The sequence below is a fragment of the Anser cygnoides genome, chromosome 1, assembly GCF_040182565.1.
Source record: "Anser cygnoides isolate HZ-2024a breed goose chromosome 1, Taihu_goose_T2T_genome, whole genome shotgun sequence".
Lineage (NCBI taxonomy): Eukaryota > Metazoa > Chordata > Aves > Anseriformes > Anatidae > Anser > Anser cygnoides.
The window spans coordinates 186,801,494-186,827,772 of NC_089873.1; the positions used below are offsets into that span (position 1 = coordinate 186,801,494).

Below are 26,279 nucleotides of genomic sequence, written 5' to 3' on the forward strand. Positions count from 1 at the left end.
TCCTTAGGCATCTTTTAGTTGAAGAATTAATGCCACTGTCTTTTCTACATTTGTTTAATGCTGATGATGTGCTGGGCAGATATTACATCTTAGGAAACATCAGTGTTGTTTTGTAATGGAAGTAATTTTATTCACAAAATAGGCACGATTCTGCTGTTTTTAACACACTGTAATGCATTAAGTGTAATTAATGTTAATGTAACTATAAAGAAAAAATACATAAAACGTGAGCAAAATGATGTAATTACATAGAAAACACTGATAGATACTTCATCTAAAAATATATTTGATTTAGTCTTTTTTACCTTAATAATTAGATTAATGTAGTAGTGAATTAATTGATTTCTCTAAAACCACAGGCAGATGCTTGAAAACTCAATATTTGAATTGAGAAACACAGTAAAAGAACTGGAAAAGAGACTTAGCAGTGTTCAAGATGAAGGTAAGTGAATTGCAACAGAATCTTGTAATCAGTTAGGAATTGTAACAAATTAATTCTTCTGGGTAGACCCTACAGAGATACAAGCTTTATTTAGGAATTTTAGTTTTTCCTTTTTGAACACGCTTATTATAGGTGTGATAATTGCAAACATGAAATTACGGAATGCTAAATACTGCATATTAGTTTTTTTTTTCTTGTTAATTATTGAAGAAACAATGGATAACATGAATATATAGAGTTAGTTGGTTAATATTCTGGCCACAGTAAGCCCATTGAAACAAATCCCTTGATTTATATTTTCAAGCTGTTTTGTAATTCAAATGAATGCTTCCTCATTATGAGGATGACTAACTGGAGAGTTTCTCAGTCTCCAGAACAAAGTAGGAACAGTTTGAAAGAATGTTAACTTATATTTGAAAACGCATAAAATAATTTGGGAAACAGAATAACTCTATGTTTGTTTTTAAGGTAATGAATGGAAAACCAGATACGAGATGCAAGTAGAATTGAATAGACAGCTGGAAAGGCAAATTAGTATTCTAAAAGACAAAATGGAGCTTATTCGTGGAAACCCAACAGGTAGAAATGGATATCCATAACCGTCTTGCAATAGAAATAGTGATTATATGTTGAATGATTATTAATGGGTTGCATCTTTTGCTTATTTGTAGATAAATTGTCCATTGTTCGCATCTTTGATCAAATGCCTGTGGTGAGTACAATGGAATTCAATCGCTTAAGTATCAAAATCACAGTGTAATTAAAGAACTTGTATAATTGATACTGTTCCATGACAAAAAATATCAGTGGCCCTGTCTAGAAACCAAAGCAATCAGGCCTGCTTACTTTTATATGGTTTCAGATATGCATGCAGTTGCTTAAGAGTGTGTAAGGCATAGAGGAAAATAATTAAGTAGGAAGAATATAAGACCTAAAAGTTGGGAAGAACTACATAGTGGAATTTTTGACTGAGTGATGGCTGTGTGTCGCTTGTAGCAACGCATATGCGATGGAACAGCTAGTCAAGTCAATAAATAGAAAAATGTAAGACCTTGATCACAAACTCACAGAATCATATAGGCTGGAAGGGACCCACTTTGATATCTTCAACTCCAACACCCCTACTCAAGTAGGGTCAGCTTCAGCAGGTTGCCCAGCATCATGCCCAGTTGGGTTTTGAATATGTCCACAGACAGAGACTTCACAACTTATCTGGGTAATGTGTTGCAGTATTAGAACACCCTCACAGTGAGAAAGTGTTTTCTTTTGTTCAGATGAAACTTCTTGTGTTTTAATTTGTGCTGATTGCCTCTTGTCCAGTCACTGGGCACCACTGAGAAGAGCCTGGCTCCCTCTTCTTTTCCTCCCTTCAGGTATTTATACACATGGGTAAGATCCCCCTGAGTTTCCTTTTCTCCAGTCAGAAAAGTCCCAGGCCTCTCCTCATATGAGATGCTCCATTCCCTTAATCTTTATAGCCCTGTTCTAGACTTGCTCCAGTATGTCCACATCTCTCATGGACTGGGGAGCTCAGAACTGGACACACTACTCCAGATGCAGCCTCACCAGTGCCGAGGGGAGGATCACCTCCCTCAGCCTGCTGGCAACATTCTTCCTAATGCAGTTGTTAATGTTTTTGGCCTTCTTTGAGGCAAGCACATATTGCTGATCCATGGTCAGCTTGTTGTCCACCAGAATCCCCAGGTCCTGCAGAGCTGCTCTCCAGTTGGTTGGCGCCCTGCATATACTGGTGCCTGGGGTTTTCCTCACCAGGGGCAAGGCTTTGAATTTCCCCTTGTTGAATTGAATTTCATGAGGTTCCCCTGTGTCTATTTCTCCAACCTGTCAAGGTCCCTCTGAATGGCAACACAACCCTCTGGTGTATCAAGCACTGCTCCTAGTTTTATATCATATGTGATAAGAAATATCAACAGTTGCAGTCACATTTTAAATAATATAGTTACAGGAAAATTCCTCGTTTTACAGTAAGTATTCCGGTTTTGCCACAGAAAGTGTCTGTTTTCAGTTTTAAATTTTTATTTCTTAATATGTCCATATTTCACCATCTGCATTTTAACAAAGCAGAAAACATTTTCCTTTGATGTTGAGGAGAAAATGGTAAGAAAAAACAGCAAATATTTTGGCCATTAAGAAATCTGAAGTAGGAAATGAAGTGAAACAAGTTTAGATTCAGGACTATTTTTCCTTAGTCTGTCATGTGCTGAAATATTTTACTTTGAGACCTTTTCTGCTTCTTAACCACTTTTAGAAGTAGGGAAGGTAGATATAGAAGTGGCAATAATGCCTTGTTGCATAAGCACGAGTAATGACCATTAATTATCACAAGGCAGAGCTTTGAGGATTTTTATTTTTATTCCAACTTATGCACTTTAAGAAGTCAAAGAAAGCTTCTCTGAGTGTCTCCATCTGATTCTTGTGCTTCAGATTCTGAAGATTAATGGGAGTTCACTGAGCCTAGAGGAGGCTGCATGCCATATTAGTGGGAATGATTGCTCGTTGTAAGCAGCGTGTGAATAATTAATTGCTCTTCCTGATCTGATCTGTGGCCTTCGGGTTGTAAATATTCTTGCCAGTTTTAGTACTGTCCTAGACTCCATGGTGTTTTCTAGATGGCTGGATTTTTTTTTAACAACCACTTAAAAGCAATAGCAGAACAAAATCCTTCCCATCCCGCTTGCCTATGTCAGGGAGTTGATTAGAAAATACACCTGGAATTATATGTGAAGAGAAGTCTTGAGCACAGAACATTGCTCTAAAAAATTTACAGCAGAGTTTGCTTCAGACAAGGTTATTCCTGCCAGCCTGTGAAGCACTGACTGGCACACACGCTGACAGTATTAAAAGCGTTTATTTCCATTGAATTTCTAACACTGTCTTAACCAATCCAATTACACCTTGCCTAGAACCTGAAGAGTCATTACCAGTCAGATAATCTGTGAGCTTTATTGGCAGCTGTGCTGCACCGATTCAGTACATTTCTAATCCCTACTAAATTCTGCCTTGCCTCTTCACCTATGAGCTATTGTTCTAAGAGGTTTGATCGCTGTTCCCGTAAAGGAAATAATGACAGCAGAACTGAAAGATTCCTACTGCCAGAAGGAATCTAGGAAATGATTTGGAGAGTCTTGGACTTACAGAGTTACACCTAAGGAAGTACAGAGCCCATGTGCCATGCCATATTTTTTCTCCTACAGTTTTTCACCCTTCCAGTTTAGAGCGAATACATTCATCTGTTGACTAGCCAGAGGGGAAAAAAAAAAAAAAAGGTGTTTAGGGATTTAGTCTGATGTTTCATTTTGGCTTGTTTTTATTGTTGGGAGACAGAAAGAGAGGAAGAAAATAGATGTATTTTGGGGGCTTTGCTGGTTTTTTTTTTCACTGAAGGTATCGGAACAGTCCATGTGTTTACAGTTATTCTTGCAGAATGCAGAGCTTTTGGCAGGTAAAACATTGGTAAAAAAAATGCACAGATCAATTTGTGGTGCCTAAGCATATAGATTTATCCAAATGCATTTTATGTTTTTGAGACTCGTTCAGGGAAGCAGGGGGGAATATTTAGCTTCTCCACAGATGAGAATAAAGAGCAGATGTGGTGAGTGGGTGTAGAAAAGCAAAGAGCTTTACAGCCAGTCATCAATCTACATTCGCTCAGAGTAAAAATGCTGAGAGTGTGTATATATAAAAATTGAGTGTGTGCATTAAATGAAAAGTACATTATGATATTCAGTTTTCAACTTGCTGTTGCATATGAAGTTCTGTGAAAAGATAGCAAAGTGATTTTTCAGCAAAATGATACAGTTTCTAGGGTATGACAACAATGGACAGTAGATTTTGAGCAACACTTTTAGAAAATAAAATAGCATCTTCAAGACCTTTTTGAGGTATCTCAAAGGTAGTAAGGATATTTATCTCACTTGGCTAGCCATTTAAGGTCTTACCGTAGGTAACAGAAGGAGAAAAGCATGTCCACAGAGTAATTCATCTCATTTAAAGATAGGTAGGATAAAATATTTTCTTGCTATCAAGCAATACAGGAAAGTTTTTTAAAAAAGATTAGTCATCAGGGACTCTGCCAGTGAGCAAGCTATAAAAACCTGAATGAAAGAGAAGAACACAAACACAAATTCTGGAGTGAGGAAAAAGGAAAGGCAGGGGATTTTCTATGTTCATAAATTGCAATAATTGTTGCAGATGGCTTGCACTTATTTCACTTCAGAATTAGAATCTTACCGATGAATGATTCCTTGCTGTTAAAACACCCCTAAATCATATAAATATACAACTATCCTTCTGAAGTCCTTATACTATCTTGAGATGTTCTCTTTTTTTTAAATTAAAAAAAAAAAAGATGAAGGTGTCACATGGCAGTAAATGCAGATTCAATACCTCAAACACTCGTATTTTCATAGCCAAGATACAGAAGAGCATTTTTTTTGTACTGATGCCGGATTAAAAATAACCTAAATGGTGACAAGAACAAGGGGAGTTGCAACATTGAAAACTGTTTAGTCAGTAATTTCCTTTATGTCCCAATGAATAATAGAAATGTCATACACTATTTCAGGAATAATTACAGGCGGAATGCCTCCTCTCTAAAGCTTAACATGCTGTGAATTTTATTTACCTCCTTAAACATAGCGCATTCATTTGTTCACGTTTTTTCATTAAGTGAGTTTTGGTGAAATACATGTTGTTTGCTAATTTCCTGGATAGGTAGAAAGAAAATGATTTCTATCACCATTTCTGCAAGAAAGGATCCCTAGATAGCAGCTTTAGTATGCAAATACTGAAAAGCAGACTACAGAATCAGTTCAGAAGAGCACACTCCCGATAGCATTGCCTTAGCAACGCTCTAGTTAAGATTAGCCAAAGAGCCCTGGTTTCAGTGATAAATCACCATTTTCAGGACTGCCCAGCACCATAGCTGAGAAAATTCTCACACTGAGGGCCAGATACTTGCTTTACAAAGCTGCCTCTCTGACACCGTAATGACCACGTGCAGCAATCCTCACACAGCGACCTCAGGGGTTCTGCTGTCAGTTTTAAACTGCAAGGAGAACATGTGGCAGTGTCACACTGGAGAAGGTGTTGGCAACGTAACTGGAGGGGCATCTTGTGTTTGCAAAAACATGCAACGAAGAATTTATATTTCTGTAGGTGTTGATGACTGCCTATAGGGAACATCAGCACTTCACGATGGCATAGGAAATGTTGACAATTCCTTTAGCAAGTCACTGTGAAATGGCCCTGGTTGTTCTTGCTGGATTAAGTCACCAATAGCTCTGTGTGAAAAACAAATCTGGTATCCTGTCTTCTCTGTCAGGCTTCAAAGTATTTTGGAGAAAGTTGTGTAGTCTGGTCTGACAGCCCTAAGCTGCCTCCGGCCTCCTCACGGACTTCCCGTTCCTACGCCTTTCATCCGACTTAGGACAAGCATTTTGGATGCCTCCAGGAGACCTTTTTGACTTGCATTTTTCCCTTTCTTTGTCATGTTGGCATTAATTGTTCCTCCTGGTGGCCTTGCACAAAGCAGCAGACTGTTTTACTCAGATCGCTTTGTGGTATTCCCACAGGCAGAATGCACTCGGTATTTCAAAGAAAACAATCAGTGAGAAACCTCACAGTCAACTGACATTATTAGCTGGCTGCTCTCCAGCTGGGTGCCAGTTCAGGAATTCCAACGATGGCTTGGCGATTGACTGGGACCCTTGGATATCTCCCAAGGAAAATGTATAATGAAACAATCTAGGCTTTTTCTGAAAGGCCTTGCAGGAGAGACAGTAAGTGAAACATATCGGAGCCAATAACATCTTGTTTTGTCAATCTGAACCGCAGCAAGGGAGCGGTTTCAACTTCCTCTCCCCTAGTTCAGCAGCTGACCTCTCTGAGAAAGTCTGTGGAGACCATCGGCATAAGGATTTGGGTAGCGCTGCCCCACGCCCGGTTACACTGAGGGAGCCTGAACTTGCCAGAAAATCTCCAGGCTGATCTCTTTACCCTGGCCCTTGACAACGTGTGATGCAAAGAGTGCGCTGCATTCATGCAGTTCAGCTCTGTTTGGTTTTGCATATATTGAATATTTGCACGTCTGAAGAGCATACTAACCACAAGGGGGCACTTGACATTTAAACAAGTACAGAGATTCTTTCTTCACCTCTACTGAAGTATTTACAGTATCCACTGCATGTATATCGACAGTATATTTTGTGTAGAAATATGCTATGCTACATAATTTTTATGTATAATTTTTCCAGTAATTGCTACAATATACGTGTAGTGACTTTATCGATATCAACTTAAAACTAATTTTGGTTACAGTAAAACTAAAGACGTAACATTGCTTCTTGCTCTTGATGAGTTTAAAATGATATGTTAAAAGATTCAGCTAAATCAGCTGATGAACATCAGCTGCTGGTGTTGGAGGGAGAAGAGTTTATTTTCTAAACAAAACCTAATTTGATTTAAAATGTTAAGTAGAACGGATTGCAAAGGCTTCTTTTTTTTTTTTTCTCCTATACAACTGACAGATGTATTGCTTCTGTTCTAACTCATGGAGAAGAATTTAAAAAAAAAAAAAAAGCTGAATCAAATTGCCATAACGATCAATAGTTTGCATAAGCTCTGATGAAAGCATGTTTGAGCTTCTTGATGATGTCACATATTTGTCACCTGGTCTGTTGTAGAATTATTGATTGCCACATCTGTTGCCAGTGATAGCAGGGCAAGGAAAAATCCAGAATGAGAATAACTTCTGTGGGTAGCTTTAAAATTTGGCTGCAGTAGCCTTCTGTACATTTTTGTTTTCTGGCAAGTGTTAAGCCAAATATGTAACTTCAGTTGAATGAGAAGAAAAATATGTGAAAAAAAAGAACTGGAGAATTGGTGTTCCCTTTGTGAAAATCTGGGCTTTTGCCACTGCTGGGCTCGAGACTTAATGTATCGTTGCTCCGAGAGTGCATCTTGCTAAGCCCTGCAAAATTCCTTTACAGAAAGAAAGTATTCATTTAAAATCTCAGTGTGTCTTTTAGCTTACCAGATTGCTGAAAGGGGCTTGACATAGGCAACTTAATGAAAACTAAGAATCTTAAATTCGGGTTAAATCCCTTAGTCAGCTTATGTCTCCCTTTTAGGGATACATTGTCCAGCTATTCAAGGCTCAGTAGAAGAAAATGTAAAAAATCTGACTTGAAACAATATTTCAATATTCAGTCAAAGCAATACCAGGAATAAGTCATTTGACTTCTAAAAATCTTTTTCAGAATTTATCTTACTGGCTTATCCTGGAGACTCGTTGGCAATTTCTTCCGGGGGAGTGCTGCATTGCTGTGGGGGGGGGGGGGGTTGCTCCTTCTGGTTCTCTTGAGCTCTCACTGGTCCTTGGTTTGTATTGAGGCTTTTCTGTGCTCCTCCTAGAGCTCTGGTACAAGTCGGTGTTACTATAGGCTGTAAGCTCTGCTTTCTGTGAGCTTTTGCTCTTGTGTTGACTCTGTTAAGCGCTAAGCTGATCATATAACCATAAGCATCAAGATCTGAATGTGTTACTTTTTCTTTTTTTTTGTATGTGTGTGTGTGTGTAGTTGCTTCCCATTGAATTTAGGAAAGAGAAACCCAGTCCTTAAGTCCTTAACGGTTTGGCTGAGTTCATATGCTGGTGTTTCCCACTTCCCGATTTGTATTGCTGTGCAGGAGCTAAAGACTTCAGGCATATAAGTTAGTTATTCAGTTACTGCCTTGACCATAAGGGAGGAGGTAACTTACAACCAGTCTTTATTACCATGGGTCTCTAAGACCTGTCTGAAATAGTACCACGGAAAATTTTCTCGTGTCTGTTTTTGAAATTGCCTTCCATAATGTTTGGGGACTTGTAGAGTTTTATCAGTTGAGTAGGAACATCTATCTGGCTAGATTCATGTAAGAACTTGAGTATTGCTGTAACTGAGCTCTGCAGTGTCTGTTAGATGCCTGGACCCAGGAACAAAAATTAGAAGGCTGAGTTAGCAACCTGAGTTTCCTCGGTATTAACTGGGAGAAGGGCAGATAGATTGGGATTCACAACAGAGTGCATAATAGATGAAAGACTATTGGAAAGGTGGTAAGAAATGCAGAAGAATTGTGTTTGAAATCCTGTCTCCTTTCCAGAAGTATGCATGGCCTTGCGTCCATTTTCACTTTTACCTTCTCCGTCCCTGTAAATTTTGTTTTCCTGGCTGGTGAGCAGCTTAGCTTCAACAATTACCTCAACATTAGTAAGAATGATGGCAAAGACACTCTCAGGATGTGAGGTGCTGTGAATTAAAGCACTTAGGGTGGCAGAGGACTAAAATGTAACCTTCTAATTTTATTGTGAGTTAATATTTAGGCTGTTAGGCAGAAGAGAAATCATTCCTCATGTAATATAGATAGAGCATGCTTATCAGGTTGTGCCCTGGTGGGGTACAACCAGGACCACCAGAAAGCTTTGCTTTGAGACTCTGTAAAGACTTCCAGCAGCAAACTAAGCACCTTGATTAAGGTTGTTCTTATGGGAAGTTACATTAGCAACAGTTGAGATGCCGACCTAAGTTTTATGACAAAATCAGATGTGAATGTAAGACATTGTATAGACTGCTTCAGGATGTTAGTTTCTGCCTGAAGTGTAATTTAGATACTGGTCCCTTTTTGGTTTGGGGTTTCACTTCCCAATTTATAAATTGGGAGCTATTTCACTTTCCTATTTTTCCGGAGGCACACAGATTCTGTAGAAATGATAACTGTATACCGTAGTCACATCATCAACTTATTTCTGTCTGTTTGCTCATCAAAAGCAGTAGTGTAGTACACAGTTTGCTTGCAGTTGGATCTCATCCTTGCTCCAGAGCTGAATGAGTGCCCAGGCATCTGCACTGGACCAGCTGCATTGGCAGCAAAAAATAGAGAGCACTTTTGAAAAGGTTAAATGAAAAAAAGATCTAAGAGTAGTCTGCTCTTGAGGTGAAAGAACTCAAAGAAGTTAGACTGATACTGTCACTGAGGAGATACCCAATTGCTCTGTTGTGACTCACAGCTGCAACACCACGCTTGCTGTCTTACAGAGCACTGATGGATGGTCTTGTGAGGAAATAAGTAGTGGGGTGTGGATTTACACAGCAGAAATCTTGAGAACAGCATGAACTTCTGTGTTTACTGTGTTTCAGTTTACTATGGGGGTACAAAAAATGTTGTACAAAAATATACTGTCATGTGGTTGTAATCGTTAATGTGTAATCAAGTCAGTAAGACCAAAAAAGTTAGTTTTCCCAGCTTGACCGTGCTGAGGCCTTTGCTATTGGTCTTTTTTTTAAATTCTGCACAGACACTGATGTAATGAAAAAGCACATGACCCTAGTGGAATTTAGCCAAATCTTCTCTTTAATCTGCAGCTTTGTTTCTGTCCTTGAGTTGGCCAACATTAACTATTCAATATAGGAGCCTTCTGTATTAGGACAAAGGTTTCATCTGCATCCAAGGTACTTCTGTGTTAATTAGGAAAAAAAAAAAAGAAAAACTCAATTCTTTTCAGTTCTCCAGTGTGTCTGTTGTAACAGATTAAAGTTAGTAACAGTTCAGTCATGTGTGAAACATTCTTCAAAGATTCAGCTCTTCTGTATCTCCCTTTTTCTGAACAGTGGGAGGGGTTATCCTCTCTTGGCAACGTGTTTTAATGCACCGTGTCTTTTGCCATGCTCCTGCAAAATCTTGACTTTAATGAAAATCATTCCTAGGGAAATCTAAGTAACAGCCAGAAATGGTTTTGTGAAAAATAAAGTTTGGAAATGAATAAGTAATGTGATGTACAGAAAATTATGAAAGAGAAGAAAAGACGGAACGATCTGCACATACTAGAAAGGAGAAGACTGGAGATTTTGAACAGGCAGATGTGTATGTTTGGTGGCCATCTCTCAGAAACTATTGGTAAGAAAGAACTTTTTACTGATGTAGAAAATAGAATGGTTTGATGGTGTCCAGAATCAAGGATATAAGCTATGGACCTGAGGTGAAAATGCTCATATAAGAATGACATAATCTTTTGTGTAATGGCAAAGGACATTTTCAAGTTCACTATGAAACAAGCCAAAGAAGACTGCCAGTCTTCTTGGTCAAAAGACCAAGGTGCTGACCAAGAGATGGAGGGCACAGTTGTAACAATAAAATAAAGGTCAACAGATGGCTTAAGACTGGGTTTGGGATTTTTTTTTAACCATTAGCAAACATTTATAAACAACTTTCTAAGAAACAGTCTATTCACCGATACCAGCCTTATGGCATTTGCATGATGAGTAAGGAAAAATTACAAGAAAAAGGAGATAAGAATACTTGGAGAGATTCATATTATTTTCCTTTACATGTTTTATACATGGGAAATGAATATCCGGTAAATAAACGCATTGCAAAGTTTTATGTCAGTGAGAAGAATAACTGAGTCTGCTAAGACAACGGTCAGGTAGTCAGTACAGAAAGTAAAAGAGTTCAGCTATTCTGGCTAAGAAGATGCTGCGGTTAGAAATAAAAAATAAAATAAAATACTGAAACAGATCCTTCTTTTACAAAGGGGGCCTAGGCAGACAAGTAGAAAAAAAGTAGAGCCTGAAAAGTAATATATTGACAATGGAAAGATGATGGGATAACAAGTATTAAAGATACACACTTTGCAGGAAAGATCAAAGCAGAAGTACATGTGGTACATTGCAGATATGAGAGACTTTTATGTGTTTGTAAATTCTTCATCATCTCTTTGAATTAAATCATCTGGAGGAAGGATAGGAAAACAAATTTTTATCACAATAATATCTGCCAATAGTATTGAAATACATATCGAAATACATATTGAATCACTTAAATATTAGGACATCTGTATTTTCTTGTCTATATGTAGTTGTCTACTTCTCAGCTAGATCTTCAGTTCCTACTACAGGCAGTGGAAGTCTCGTTGATACAGTCAGCTTAGTATAGAGATGGGTATCTAAATTCATCTCAGTAGGTATCTTTGGTGGAATAGTTGTGTAAGCAGAGACTTACAGGCATTTCAGTACAGAATTGCCCACTGCTGCTTCAGAAGGATACACATCTCCTGCAACCCGTGTGTCATATCTGCCACATACAGATGTCTTGGACACCCTACGGCATCTCGAATGGCAGCTGAATTGTAGCAGCTCAGCTGAATGACTCTGAGCATCGTTGATTGTACTGACTGTGACTCTTAGCAGGAGCTTAGTTCACATGCGGACTCTCAAATGTAGATATTCTCACCTCAGAGTGAATACTGTCCATGCCATCAAATATATATATGAATATAATATTTGGATGGATATGAATTTGGGTACAATACCATTAGATGACTATTTCCAGAAACTCTTATCACATGTGATGCTTATAAATAAAGGCTAAAAACCAAGCACTGGTAAGAGTGATGAGGCAGTGAGTGATCTCAGTGGTTGTGATAGCACATTTTATCAGAAAATGCTGGATAAAAAGGAGGGAATTCTATTTTAGATTTAGAGAATCTAGAAGAACATTATAGAAAAGCCAGTCATAAAATTGTCAGATCTAGTAATCATAAAAGTATTTGTTTTAATTTAAACATGTATATATTGCCTAAGTTTTCAATAAGGGCAGGAACGATAAAATGCAGGACAAAGAAAGAGCTAGCTAATGTCAGCAAGTGTGTGGAGGAAATGGCAGTAACCAAATCCTAAGGAAAACTCAAGGAGCTGGTTAGGCTTAAATTGAGGGAAATGGGTAATCTCTACCTTAGGATTTTGAGAGAACTGGCTGGCTACATTACAGATCTGATAGCAAGTGGTTTTAATAAAGCTGTGGATGGTAGTATTGTGTGCATTAAATAATAGCATTTTTTTTTCTAGATTTAAGATAAAGGAGTAATTGGGGCAAAACAAAACTGAAATACAGATTTGTTAAAAGTGGTTCATGCCAGGCAAACCTGTTAACTTTTTGTGATGAGACAATAGATTTGTTGTCAGGATAAACACAGTAATTCCGTTCACCGTGACCTCTGATAAAGATACTGTGTCGCATGGGAAGTGGCTGATTAGTTTGGAGACAATGATAATTAATCAATTTGTTGAAGGAGTAAGGCGCTGGCAGATGGAACATAATAGTGGATAAGAGGCTGCTGGGAGAATACAAGCAGGGTTCTTCCAGGACCAGGTTTAGGACTAATCTCAGCATGCTATCCATGACCTTGATATACAATATAGAAATAAATTATGACATTTTCCCCTGATACCAATTATGCAATATATTAGGAATCTGGATGTTGTTTAGAAAAAGAGTGACATTGAAGAGTAGATTATTAAAAATGGGTTTTAAATTTAATAGTATAGACCAAAGGACTGAGGAAGTAGTAAACAAATTCTTTTGTGAATTGAGAGCTGATCACATGGACACAGCTGCAGAGGGGAATCTTCTACTGAGGGTATAGAGAGGTATTATTCTATTTGATCTCATGTCAACTGTAAGCTCTCACCATTCAGCTGTGAAAAAGGAAAATGCAACGTTAACATTTCTCTATACAGATAAAGGAGCATTACGGACATTGTTAAGGCAGTGAGATGGCTTCTGGAGTACTGCATGCTCCAGTATGGTTCTGCTCTCCAAGTGTAAGTGTGGGCTCCAGCTGGTGTACAAAGGGCTACTGTGATGATCAGATGAAAGGACAGGCTGCTGCGTGAGAGACCATTTTAAAAAGCTCATCTTATTTATCCTAGTAAAATGAATGTTGAAATAAGACATTCCTGGTTTCTCTATATAACATCAAGAAGAAGAGCAGTTATCTTAAATATAACTTCAATACGATAACAAACAGGTATGAGCTTACCTTGAATAATCCAAGGCAAGAAATTTAAGAAATTAGTCTATTCAAGCCTCCTAATAAGAATGTATCTACTGGATGAAGTGGATCAATTTATGAAAGGGATTACAAGAAGCAGTTTCCTGTGGTAGAAATGGAGGAGGTCCCACTTGGGTGTGTGTTCTGATTGCAGTACAGAGAACTGGCCGGTGCTGGTAACCAAAAGTGGACTCTGCCATGGTTACTCTCGCAGAATCCAGTTGTACACAAGGTAAATGACTCCACATTTTGGAGGGAAACAAATAGTGTCTCTCCAAAATACTGCTTTCTAGCCAAGTTCTTATGGGTTACTGCTGACATTCCCTGTGCTTCTTCAGCCATTCCAGCAGCTCCCTTGGCAAGTAGTTTGAAGATGGACGTGCAGGTGGGATCTGAAATCTTCCTCCTTTAAAAAAGTAACCATGAGAGTGAATTTTGGTTAGAAGTAAGGAGCAGTTCTGGCTGATCACAACAAAGTGACTGTGCTTACCTAACAAGGCACACAATTGTGGTAAACTGTTATCTGTATCATTTTAAAGAATTGAAAATGTGTAGTTCACAAAAGATAATTGTAACATATGGTTAATTGTTTTTGTCTCTGTGGTGTGCCAGCCAGAACCTTGTAAACAAAAAGTGCACAAGAAGCAAATACAATGACAAGCATCATAATGCCTGAAGAATAAGGGCTGTGATGGTGATGTCTTTACACAGAATGTAAATATTTGTTTTATTTACTATAACCACAGGGTTCCTTGAAGGAGGTTCTTAAACAACTAGAAGAAGAGAAGAAAAGTCTCCAGAATCAGCTAAAAGATTATGAACTTAGACTGGAACAAGAGGCTAAGGTTTGTAATCACTGTATGAGTCTGGTCTATAAAAGCTGTTACGTTGCCTGACAGACGTGTGTGGAACACACAATAGAATAGTTCCTCCAAAATATGTCACTGGAAAAAGCTCTGCTATGTATTTTTTTCTTCCTGTATGATTCAGCTTTTTAAGTATTTTGCTTACCAGTAGCCTGTTTTGCTTATTTTAAACACAGGCTTACCACAAAGCTAATGATGAGCGGCGCATGTACCTCTCAGAGATCTTACAGGTAAGCAAAAAACCAGTGTGACTCAGTAAGTTTTAAAAATCTTGATGCTCTCTTAATATAGCAACAGCATCTGTTAATGCCATGAACTAAAAGTCTGTTATCACTTCATTCATCTACCAAATTCATTATAAAAGTTGCTTTTTAAAAATGTTTAAGAACTAAGATTGACGGATTACTCAGTTTATTTTATTTTTAAATCCATTTTTGCTTTAGTATCAGTTGTAGTTTCATTGCTTCCAAGGATAGTCAAAGTGCTCTTGACTGAGAAACCTGAAGCAATTTTCTGATACTTGCCTGCCCACCCTGTAGTCACAAGACTCCTGTTTAATGTTTCAGTTGAAGAACAGAACCAAATTATTAGGAGCAGGGGCACCCACCTCATCTTCATGTTTCCTTTTTTGTCTTTTAAAGACAAGTTAGCCAGCCAGCTCAGCATGACAATACAGTACATATTTCAATTAAATTTACAAGATAATAGATAAGGTTTCTTGTTTTTATGAACTCAGAAGTTAAATTTTATTGCTGCAAATTATGTAATACATAAAAGTCAATATTACAAGCTGCAGGGAACCCGTAAAGATTTCTGGTACTTCTTGTTGTGAAAGAACTCTTAATTCCTGAATAATGTAGAAGTAATAGCTTAGTGGGATACTCAAGAATGACTGTCATGTAATCCCTGTCATAGCTAACTGGAGTGAAAGGCTGTAATTAGCAGTGTTTCCATGTGTTTGCACAGTGGGCAAGTGATTCTCTCATGTGGTTCATTGCCACTTTGGATAATCTGAAAGAATTTCTCAAGCTAACTTTTCCAGCATTAAACAAAGAAGTCCAGACTGATAACTGTAATATATTTATATTAACAGTGAAGCTGGGAACTGTTGGAGGAAGAAGGTGGCGCATAAAAAGATATTTTCATTACTATATGCAATAGCAGGATAAATGCCTATGTTTGGCTGCCCAGAAAAGCACTTAAACATGTATAAAACACGTTTGAAGTGAGGTATATGCATTGGCATGTTGTTTAAGTAGGGCATTAGAGACTAATGTATTATATTTTCAGTACTCAGTGCCATGGTATCAGAACCACGTGGGGGCAATTCATAGAATCACAGAATGGTTTGGGTTGGAAGGGACCTTAAAGATCACCCAGCTCCACCCCCCTGCCATGGGCAGGGACACCTCCCACCAGACCAGGTTGCTCCAAGCCCCATCCAGCCTGGCCCTGAACACCTCCAGGGATGGGGCATGCACAGCTTCTTTGGGCAGCCTGTGCCAGGGCCTCACCACCTTCTGAGTAAAGAACTTCTTCCTAATGCCTAATCTAAACCTCCCCTCTTTTAGTTTAAAGCCACTCTCCCTCGTCCTACCACTGTACCCCCTGACAAGGAGTCCCTCCCCAGCTTTACTGCAGGCCCCCTTTAGGTACTGGAAGGCTGCTGTAAGGTCTCACCGGAGCCTCCTCTTCTCCAGGCTGAACAACCCCAGCTCCCTCAGCCTTTCTTCACAGGGGAGGTGCTCCAGCCCTCTGATTATCCTCATGTCCCTCCTCTGGACTCATTCTAATAGGTCCATGAAAATAATCATCTTCAGATTAATCTACCTATCTTCAGGTTTATGACTGTTAAACATTGTTTTAAGTGGTTATAGTGAGATCCTCTGTAATCCATGGAGAGAGAAGCATATTTAAGGTGCAAACCATCACACCTGTTTAAGATCAAGATGAAATGAATTTCCCAGAAACATACCTGTTCATATTCCTGAGCTGCAAGCAGAGCCTAGTAAGCAGTTTAGATTAGACATCTACCTTCTACACTGTTAATGTGAACAGGGCAGTCAGCCTAGTCATGGTTGACTGTTGGTTGCAGAAGAATCAGTGGCTCATCTGGTCCTTTCTGACCTTGCCCTGCTATGACCTTGATTTGATTGTTGTGCTCATATTATTTTAAAATCTACACATGCATGTAGATTAACAGTTATTCTACTAACAGTTTATTCTATCAGTAGAGGCAGTAGTAGATTTACATTCAGCCCAAAATTATTCAGCTGTGTTAAAATCTCACTGTTCTAGAGTCTATGCTGTAATGTTGAGTTAGTAGGATAATAACCTGCAACAACAATATATTCCAGATACTCCTGATTACAGAGGATGAATATAATGTCTTGTTAGGCCTCTTTTCCTCATTATTTCATTATTTTTTGTGCTTTTCTATAGCTCACATTAAAAAAAAAAAAAAGGAAGTTTTACTGGATACAAATTCCCAGATGCTTTTTCTTATTTACCTTTTTATTATCGTGTGCTTGTCTGCGTTTTTTACAAAATAAATGAATCGTCTGAATGCTTTTGTTGTTTGTGTTGGCCGGATCCATAAGTGTATAGTCAATTTTAAATAATATTTTTAAAATAATTTGAAGACTTCACCAACTTTAGGACTCGTGCTAGAGGCAGTGATGGTTTGTGCTGTTTTCTAGTTTGCACTTTTTCTTTTGTTCCAAACTGAAAAAATGTTGGTTTGGGATTCGTACTCCACAAATCCCAAAGCACTTTCTGGTGGTATTCAGAAATTTGAGAAGTAGTCAAAGAAGAACCATTATAAATCTTTAAATGGCCATTCTCTCTGGCCAGATTTTTATCACAAACTTTTACAATCATAGACCAGTCTGACTTGTGATTGGGATTTCTTTGAGGAAAAAGATCATAATTATAGATAGGTACAGCTGGAAAGCTCTGTGTGCAGCTAGGGCTCATTTTAGTGGGATAGGCGTGGAGTAAGTTGTTCTGGCAAAAACAGTGCTGTGGACAGTAACCATATACACTGACACTCCATATTCATAGAAATAATAAAAGAACAACTGTGAAGGCAGTCAACACGTAGTTCTTACCTGATGATCTTGTCACAGAATCACTGCTCAGAAAGGTGGTAAATTACACTAGCCGTCATCTTTACTAGAGTTCCTGAAGTGAAGAAAAAACACAACACCTTGCCTTCAAGAAGTTAAATCTATGCAGATCCCATTCTTTTTTATGTATGGAAAAACTCTACTTCAGTTGCTGACTTTGGTATGACTGGGTCAGGAATACTTGCCTAATGCATTATATAGGTGGAAGCATAGCAGAAACCATTGTCCTATAATCAGTGAGACATGCTTCTTTTCAGTGCTAATATTTTTTCTCATAACTGCAGGATGTTTTCACACATCTCGTAAAATGTAATGTTTAAATAATCCAGACCTTGAATCTTCTTTAGGTAGCTCCAAAATCTAGTCCTAGGCTTTCAAAAGTCTTCACTGGCCTGGTGTAGCTGGCACATGGTATGTCATGATTATCATGCATTTATTGTATGTTCCTGGTGGAGCTGTTTTAAAGAGGCTGAGAAAATTGCATTCACTCGTACTAGACACCCAAGTGTCCATGGAAGCCAGACAAGCCTTACACCTGCTGCATTTTCTGTTTTTCCGACCATGGCATAGCTGAACCTCTGAGAGGTAGTTCTAGTAAAGGCAGCTGGAAAAGCAGCAAGCGCTGGGTGAGGAGGAAACACCATGAGCTAAGGAGCAGCAGAAGCAACTGATTTAACCCTGCTCATATTCTGTTAAATGCAATTCCAAGGGTGACAACTGTTGTTTTCAGCACGTCCGGTAATGTTGTCATGACCTTCGCAGTGTGCAGAGATTTCCATGCTGTGCTGTTTTTCAAGTAGTACCTGTTCTTAATTAATACTTTAATCATTCAAAAGTACAACTAAGTCACTATAATTTAGTACATTTTGTATCCCATTCAGAAAAGTATGTTAGAAACATAGTGCTTCTTTATTGAGAATATGGAGTTCAAGGCGGTATGACCAAAAATATGCTCATTTTAAATTACATAGTTTCTGATTATCCAGATACTTTTGTGTGGCAAGGAATTTTGGCATGTGCTCAGTTCCCCAAAATCAACAAGGCATTGGTCTAATATGTGCTTAAAGTACTTTGAGGCAGTAAGACTAGAATTGGTCAAAGTCAGTTTCAAAATATTTGACTGTATTAACTGTGATTGTGATTAGGATTTAACTTGTTTTGTAAAACTTTGACTATTGCAGACTTCATCTACACTTGCAATTGTTGAAAGGCAAAAAACAGATGCTCTGACAGGCCAGGGAGAAAACCAGATACTGAGGTAAATTTATTGATATTCCCTCTTTTTCTGGTGCAGCTCTCTGTTCATGTTAAATATCACTAAACATAATTCTAATGATAAAATAATAATCGTAACATCATTTTTGATACTGCTTTTCAGTCTGCCTTATTTAATACTAAGTATGTTACATGATTGAAAATATATATATTTAAGTGGCCTTTTTGAAATCTAGCAATCTCTCTGATGTTCTTCCCTTTCAACCTCTATTAAAAAGGGCTAATTTTTTTTTCTGTATTACTTGCAAGACGGGGGACAGCAAGTGTACTCTTTAGTCCATTAAGAGTAATTCAATTAAATAATTGCCTAGCTTGGTGCTTTTTAGTCAGTAGAGACTGTAAGGCTTTTTAGGATGATAATGTGAGTGATTTTAGTTGGCAACATAAAAAGGTTTAATTGTTCAATAGATTTCTGTTTAGTTATATGGGTTAGAAATTTAAATGTGAGATGAGCCCACCTGTTCTGAGCTGTAGAGAAATAAAATTAATTTCTGATTGTAGTGCTTCTGAGAATGCTTGAAATCAGAGGAAATTTATTTTTTAACTTAACAGAAACTATTAAGAATATAAAGTATGAAGAATATAGGGAATCACATCGGAAGTGTGTTGAATCCAGTATCCTGCCTCCAGTCACCATAAGTAGATGCCTACAAAAGTGTGTAAAATCAGGGCAGGCAGATAAAATGTTTGCTTTTGGAACTCTCCCAAACATTTTCTGTTTGAAGACTTCCTGAGCTAATACGGTTTCTATGTATTTAGCATCTCACAATAAATACTGTTCCATGAACCCACTTACCTATATCATTAATACTAGCATCCACAATACATACTGAGAGCATCTAAAAATGTGATGTGTAAATTATAAGCATGAAATTGTGAACGCGTATTTGCTTACCTGCTTTATCCTTTCATTGTCTGGAAGCACAGAATAACAGGATTTCAAATTGGAACAGTGGATTTTCATGCTCGAGAGGAGGATTTTAGTAGAATATGAATTAACATAGTGCAATATGAATTAATGTATCTAACTGAAGTTTCTCAATACAGAAAAAGCACTATGTGGGTCTGAGGTTCCCCACGTATAGCCAGCATGTTGCTTCTGGACCAAGTGATGCTTATGTATTGGGATTACGTGGCAAAGTTTTGGTAGCGGCGGGAGTCTGCAGGGGTGGCCTCTGTGAGCAGAGCCCAGCAGCCGCCCCAGGTCAGATCAGAGCCAGCTCCAGCCGGCTCCAAAGGGACCCGCCGCTGGCCAGAGAAGAGCCAGGGAGTGACATTGTTTGCACCTCTGGGAGAACGTCCTTAAGAAAGAAAAAACTTCTGCACAGCAGTGAGAAAATGTAGAGAGAAGCAGCCCTGCAGCCCCCAGGTCAGTGCAGCAGGAGGGCAGGAGGTGCTCCAGGCAGGCAGCAGCAGTTCCCCTGCGGCCTGTGGAGAGGCCCCTGGTGGAGCAGGCTGTCCCCCTGCAGCCCATGGGTCCCACAAGGAGCAGATCTCCACGCTGCAGCCCGTGGAGGAGCCTGCGGACAATAAATTATATGAATCTCCCTTATGCTGAGTCTATTTTGCCCATGACAGTAATTGGTGAGCAATCTCCCTGTCCTTACCTCAACCCGTGAGCTTTTTCCATTGTATTTTCTCTCCCTTTTCTTCTGAGGAAAGGGAGTGAGAGAGCGGTTGTGATGCTTAGATGGCCATTGGTGTTAAACCACCACTGTTTAACATAGCCCATGTGGAAGAGGTCAGGAAATTAGAATTAGGAGAATTCACTGTCTTTGTTGGGAGATTAAATATCACCCAGATATTGAGTTTGGCTTACCACTAAGCTGTAATTATGTTGGGGGTTTAATTATTTTAGTATACCATTGCTTACCCTGAAATTATATGACAGCGGTATCTCTAATTTTCTTTATATCAAACAAAAGAAAATAAGGTGATTGCTGGTCTCACAGGATGCATGTTGTAACCAAATACCCATCTTCCATCCACTTTCTCTAAGAGGTTTTTTTCTTTTAATTTCAAAATACTTTACACACACTCATCTTTTAAGTTGTCCTTAGTAGTGAAGGATCTAGTTCGCAGAACATTGGCTTCTATGACCAGTGACTTAGAACTATCATCTCAAGCTTTGGTCTTAGTATACAACACAGATACAAGAATGGGGGTTTGGCCTCATTTGTATTTTAAGCGCTAGATACAGGTAAATGCCCCTTGATCATCACAATGTTATTACAGTCAGTGTTATATTATTCCTCTTTAATTATGTTTTGATTTACTGCCTGAAGGTTGTTCATTCAAGCTGACATTAATGAGAAATAACTTCATTCAAATAAGAGAAAATAGGTGTGATTGAAAATAAACTGTTCTGGAGAATAATTTGATTTTTTTTTCTGTCCAGAGCTCTTCTGTTAGCCTTTCAGAAAACACCTGCTTTCATTGGATTTCAAACCATACTAAGAAACAATGTTTAATGTTTGTTTTAACTCTAGGTATAGATACGGAAAACCCAATCCATATATTAAAACAACACTGTAATATTTTTTCAAATTAATTGTGAACACTAATTGTTGATGCGTTCTGTCCCCTGGCCATCCAAATACAGAAGGCAAGCTTGACAGAGGTCATTTTTTATGGTATTGCACAGTACACCAAAAAAATAGATGAGATGGCAACTGGGAAAAAAACATGGATGTCTTGATGACTTATGTGTGTGATGTAGTCTGAGCAGCCAATTTAATGTCATCCTGAGCCCGTACTGTTACACTGAGACATATTGCAGGGCCTTTAGCTGAGTTCCAGCACTGCCCTGGCTGCAACTGCCTGGCTTCTGGCTTGCAGCTGGCGTAAGTCCAGCTGGTTCTCAGCGGAAAGAGGTTTTGCTGCATGCAGAATTCCACACAGACATATGCTTGGTACAGCTCTGCAGTGGTTTTTTTTTTTTTGACTTTGCGTAATCAATTGGTCCGAGTCTGAATCATCACTTGATTGTTCAGCAAACCGGAGCCTTGGGTTCTGGTCTGCCAAGCTCTGAATCTTGCAGCTCCATATCTCTGTGGGGCCAGCTCTCCCTTCAAGACCATTGCTGCTTGTAAGAGCTGGAACAAAAGAAGCGTCGGTCTCAAGAAAAGTAGGGAGCCTTAGGGACATCTTAGTTGGCTGTTTGCCCAGAAATTTGAAACTTGCACAGTTTGTGCCATCACGACTTCTACCACATAACAAAACATTTCTGTGGCTATCATCATGAATATAAAGACCTGGTGGCATGATGTGTTTTCCTTCCGAATGCCTATTACGTGAGAGAGACACTGAATCCCTGTATATTGCCATCGGAGTATACGATGTACTCACTGTGTGTCTGCTTCAGTGATGAGCAGGGAGAGAAACAAAGATGCTTTGTGTAAGCGTAGAGATGCATGCTGCTCGGTCATGAGAACGAGCCTTCCAGTTTGTGGAATCGCCATTTCCCCCTGGAGATGTGCTTACATTCCCACTGAATTCTCTTAGATCAAGATGAGAACATCTCTGGTAGGTTTCACATAGGTGGCGTATGTGTCTCTGATGAGCAGCGCTTCAGAAGTTTGCTACCAGCAGTTCACATGTATGATCGTGGGCTCGAGAGAATGGCCCACAGGCTGAAACACCTGCGGAGAACTGTGACTGCATCTGCACGGAGGGGTTTTCCATTTCTTGATGGGGATTGTGTAACTGATGAAAATGGCTCCTTAGCCAGCTAGCTTTGTCTTTGTGCAAATGTTTAGTATTCTGTTTGTGTTCTTCAAACACCATCATTCGGATAACAGGAAGTAGTCAGGAATCATGAGATGAGGATTGGTTTAGAATGCAGAATAATTAAATGCTCTGCTAGCCCTCAAACCTAGAAATATGCTTGTTTTTTCCCCTCTCAGGGTTATTAATTCACCATAATAATCAGTTATGCTAATATAATAAGCATGCAAATTTCTAGCAGTAAAGCTTGCAGCAAGTGTGACATTTGACAGCTAACTTCACCCATTTTATTTCAGAGGGAGACGCAGCATTCCACGAAACCTGAAGATGGTTAATCCCCAAAAAGGACTGATTAAAAAGACTGTAGGAGTGAAGCAGCTTCCAAAACTAAATCACTGATTTAATATATGTGCAAAGAATTCCAATCACGTTTCTTCTTCTTCTTTTTATTTTCTTTTTATTGAAAATTTCTAAATTCAAAATGAATGTATTTGTGCCGCATTATACCGAGCCCAGACCAGCACATCTTCTTGGCAGCCTTAGTGTAAGTGTTCCTTTTTGCCTGATGGAATTGTTCTTCTAGTTGCCATCCTTGTTCTGGTGAGCTCTGACCTTTTCCATTCTGGTTCTCATCAGTGATTCTGGGCATCAGGGAATTGGGAGCCTTGGAGGACATTTCATTTGTTTATATCCAACGTAGATCCTTGAACTCCGACTGCACAATAACTTGAAAATAAATAAGCCTTTAACATTTTTTACCTCTCAACCAAGAAGAAAAAAAAAGGCAGTGATTTAATCTGAAATGTAATCTCTCTACCCAAATAGTGAATCTCAGAGAAAATTCCATCCGAGGGCATCCCCCCTTGGTGTAGCAGCAAAGACAGCCTCTCAGGTAGCTTGGTATTGGTACAGCTGAACACACCTTTCATTTGGCTTTTAAAAAGACCAACACAAAGTTTATTATCCAGTCTGATTTCTTACATGACACCGTACAGGAGAGTTCTTTTACAATATCAAATTGTTTTTTGTTCCATGAACTTTACTGCTCCAACAGAGAGATGAAACACCTCCAAATTTAACTTTTTAAAAAGCTGGCATGCCATAGATCCCATGTTTACCACTACCTTTCCTTTGCATGGTTTAGAAGCATGCCTCCATGTCCAGATCTTTAGGCACTAGTTATGGGGGGAAATGAAAGAAAAAATGAACATTTTTTTATTAAGGATTCTTTAGAGCCTATCTTGTGGAGGGCTGTTCCTTTTAAACACTACATACACTTTATGTTTCCTGATATGCTATGTTGCTAAATGGGAATTTGAATTCTCAGATTAATTTTTGTATCCACAGCATGGGTTCCATCAAAATCTCTCTGTATTCTTCAGTGGCACTGATCCACGTATTTTTAGGGTCCATAATATTGCCAGTCTTTAAAGTTGATCTCTTCAATGAACAGTAGGACTACATTGAATTTTCATTGTTAAGCATACAAGTATTGTTGCAGTTTCATTACCTACAACATTTTAGTCATTAAATTTTGACAGAATTTTTTTAAGTGGCAACAGAAAAAAAATGTTTTGATAATGAAGCTCCAAGCCTCTGGGTTACATCTTAAAAGCTCTTGGCAGAGCAAATGTGATTGATTGACTGCCCTTTATTATTTTAAGAGCATCCCTAGCACTTTGCAATACCTAGTAAGGCTTTTTGCCTCTTTAAGAGCAGTACAAATAGTTCCTTATTACTGGCAGCATTAAAGTGAGGCTGTAATTAAACTCTTACAAAAAGATCAATGATGTCATCCTAAAACGCAGAGAGAGAAGACCTGCAGTATTGTGCAGCATATTCAGTATGCAAACCTCATGTATTCTCTTACACAGGGTGGGATGTATTACAGATATTTCTAATGTTACTATGATGCACCTGGTATCATTCTTTCTTTAGCAGGCTGGTCGGCATAGCACAGCTGATTAGGGTAGCACTCTTCCGTTCCTGTTTTTTACATGGAAAGTTTCCAAATTCTGATTGTGCTGGCATTTGTCCTTGCGGAGAAGGAGACGGAAAAAAATCACCAGAATAGTTGTGTTGGCACAAAAGACAAGGGACATCTGCAGTAGTGAAGAATATCCAGTTCTTGGATTCATGCAGCAAACGTTTATTACTGCTCCCTCTGAATCAAATGTTAGTCAATGCATTCAACTTCAGGCCCTGTAACACCTCAAAAAGACTGAAAACTTTGTGCAAGCATGGCAGAACAGCATCTGTTCAAAGCAGGAGACTTGATCACTTCCCTCATTGGTTGTCCTTACTAAGGTAACAGTTTTGAAGCCTATAAAGAGACTTTTATTGGTACAGTTGGTGCAGTAATGACCTGAGGAGAGGAGCAGACTGTGTCTCTCTTAGTCCCTGTTTCAGCTTGCCAGGATCAAGCTCAGGATTTGAAACTCAGCAGTATGATAATTAAGCCCTGAAACATGTGTTTCACCATTCTAATTACATGTCCAGCTGTAGCATTTGCTTTGCAAATGGTTATAGTTCTCTACTAATACTGTTTAAATTGGCATTTCATTCTCCTCATGTCTTTCTGAAAATAAGGGCATGCTGATGACTAAGTTTGTTGAGTCGAGTTTCTTTGCAACAGCAAAAAGGTAGTTCTTGGTTTCAAAAGAAAACTATGAATTTTGGTTTCAAAAGAAATACAAGAACTTTGGTGAAAACCGATAATTTCTTTGGTGTTATTTCTTTGGACCTAAATAAAACTTTGTTAGTTTTTTTGTTTGTTTCTTGGTTGGTTAGTTGGTTTTTGGTCTGAGTTGGGTCGGGTTTTTTTGGGGGGTAGACAGGTGTTTGAAATCCCTGGATTTGTCTTGTGTGGACTTTTCTCACTCTTATACTCTACTGTGAAATGATTCGTGTTTACATTTGCAGCAATGAACACTTGCATGTCTTTATGCATCTTCTATATGAAATGTTTCAGTGCATTTAAGAGTCATTAATCCTTCGATACACAGTACGTACTATTATTCTCATTTTAGGCCCAGAAGACTAAATCAAGAGCTAGGTTTATTTAAACTAGAGATGGGAGCATGGTCTGTTTTTCCCCTGTTTTCGTGACGGGGTGACCTTTTTCAGTTTTGTTAAGCCATTGTAAGGTAAATTTTATCTCCTACAGTTTTTCTGTGTAGCCTATTCTAAACAGTGGATGAAGACAAAAACAGGAAATTGAATTGCTGATAGTTGTGGTCAGTGAGTGAATGGAACTAAATGCCAGAGGAAGGCAGGATTAGAACTGAAGGTTTGAATCTGGCCAAACTTCTTCCTGCGGTACAGAATGTAATTGGGATTTTAGATGGATTGGTTGTAGTGTGAGTGTCCCTAATCAATGGACCAGGAAATTTGATCTCCTAACTCTTGGGACTTGAGAACACACTTCCCTTACATGGTTACTCATGTAACTCCACCAATTTCAGACAAGTCATGACATTGAGGTAACTATGGCATTTATAGTACTTAACCCTATTGTTGCTGGAAAATATGAATTAAAAGAATAAAATTCTGCTAAGCAAACATGATTTTCTGAACTACCACTACTGTTGTTTTTTTTTAATTCTCGTGATGTAGAGGGTATTGAGTCATGATTTTTCTTTTTAATAAATCAATATAGCAACACTGTATTCCTCTATGGCAGAATAAAATTAAAATGTTTACTGGATAGACATTGAATGTGTGGCTAATTATTAAGTAATTAGACAGCAGAACCATAGACTCCAGAGAACTTGGGTGATGGGTTTCCTCATATTCCAGATATTATTAACACAATAGAAGAGATATTTCATTGCTTAAATGCTTTGTTTAATGGGTTCCCCATGTAAATAACTGACTAGGTGGCACAGTTCACAGCTTCCCTGATTGCTATGATACTCCGTTTCCACTGGCAAAGGTGAGATGCATATTTTACTCTC

At 38.6% G+C, this 26,279-nt stretch overlaps 1 protein-coding gene across 3 annotated transcripts in view; it reads left to right on the top strand.

The window, feature by feature from the left end:
• CCDC169 (coiled-coil domain containing 169) overlaps window positions 1-26,029 on the top strand; it is a 31,314-nt gene extending 5,285 nt beyond the window's left edge. For 2 of the 3 annotated variants that reach the window (XM_048081193.2, XM_066989695.1), the window contains exons 2-8: window positions 360-442; window positions 911-1,021; window positions 1,114-1,154; window positions 14,075-14,173; window positions 14,371-14,424; window positions 18,504-18,580; window positions 22,620-26,029. In XM_048081193.2, the coding sequence (XP_047937150.1) occupies window positions 360-442; window positions 911-1,021; window positions 1,114-1,154; window positions 14,075-14,173; window positions 14,371-14,424; window positions 18,504-18,580; window positions 22,620-22,722 (568 nt within the window). In that variant the 3' untranslated portion in view covers window positions 22,723-26,029. The other variant, XM_048081196.2, reaches the window with a different exon arrangement.
• Window positions 26,030-26,279: the final 250 nt, after the last annotated feature.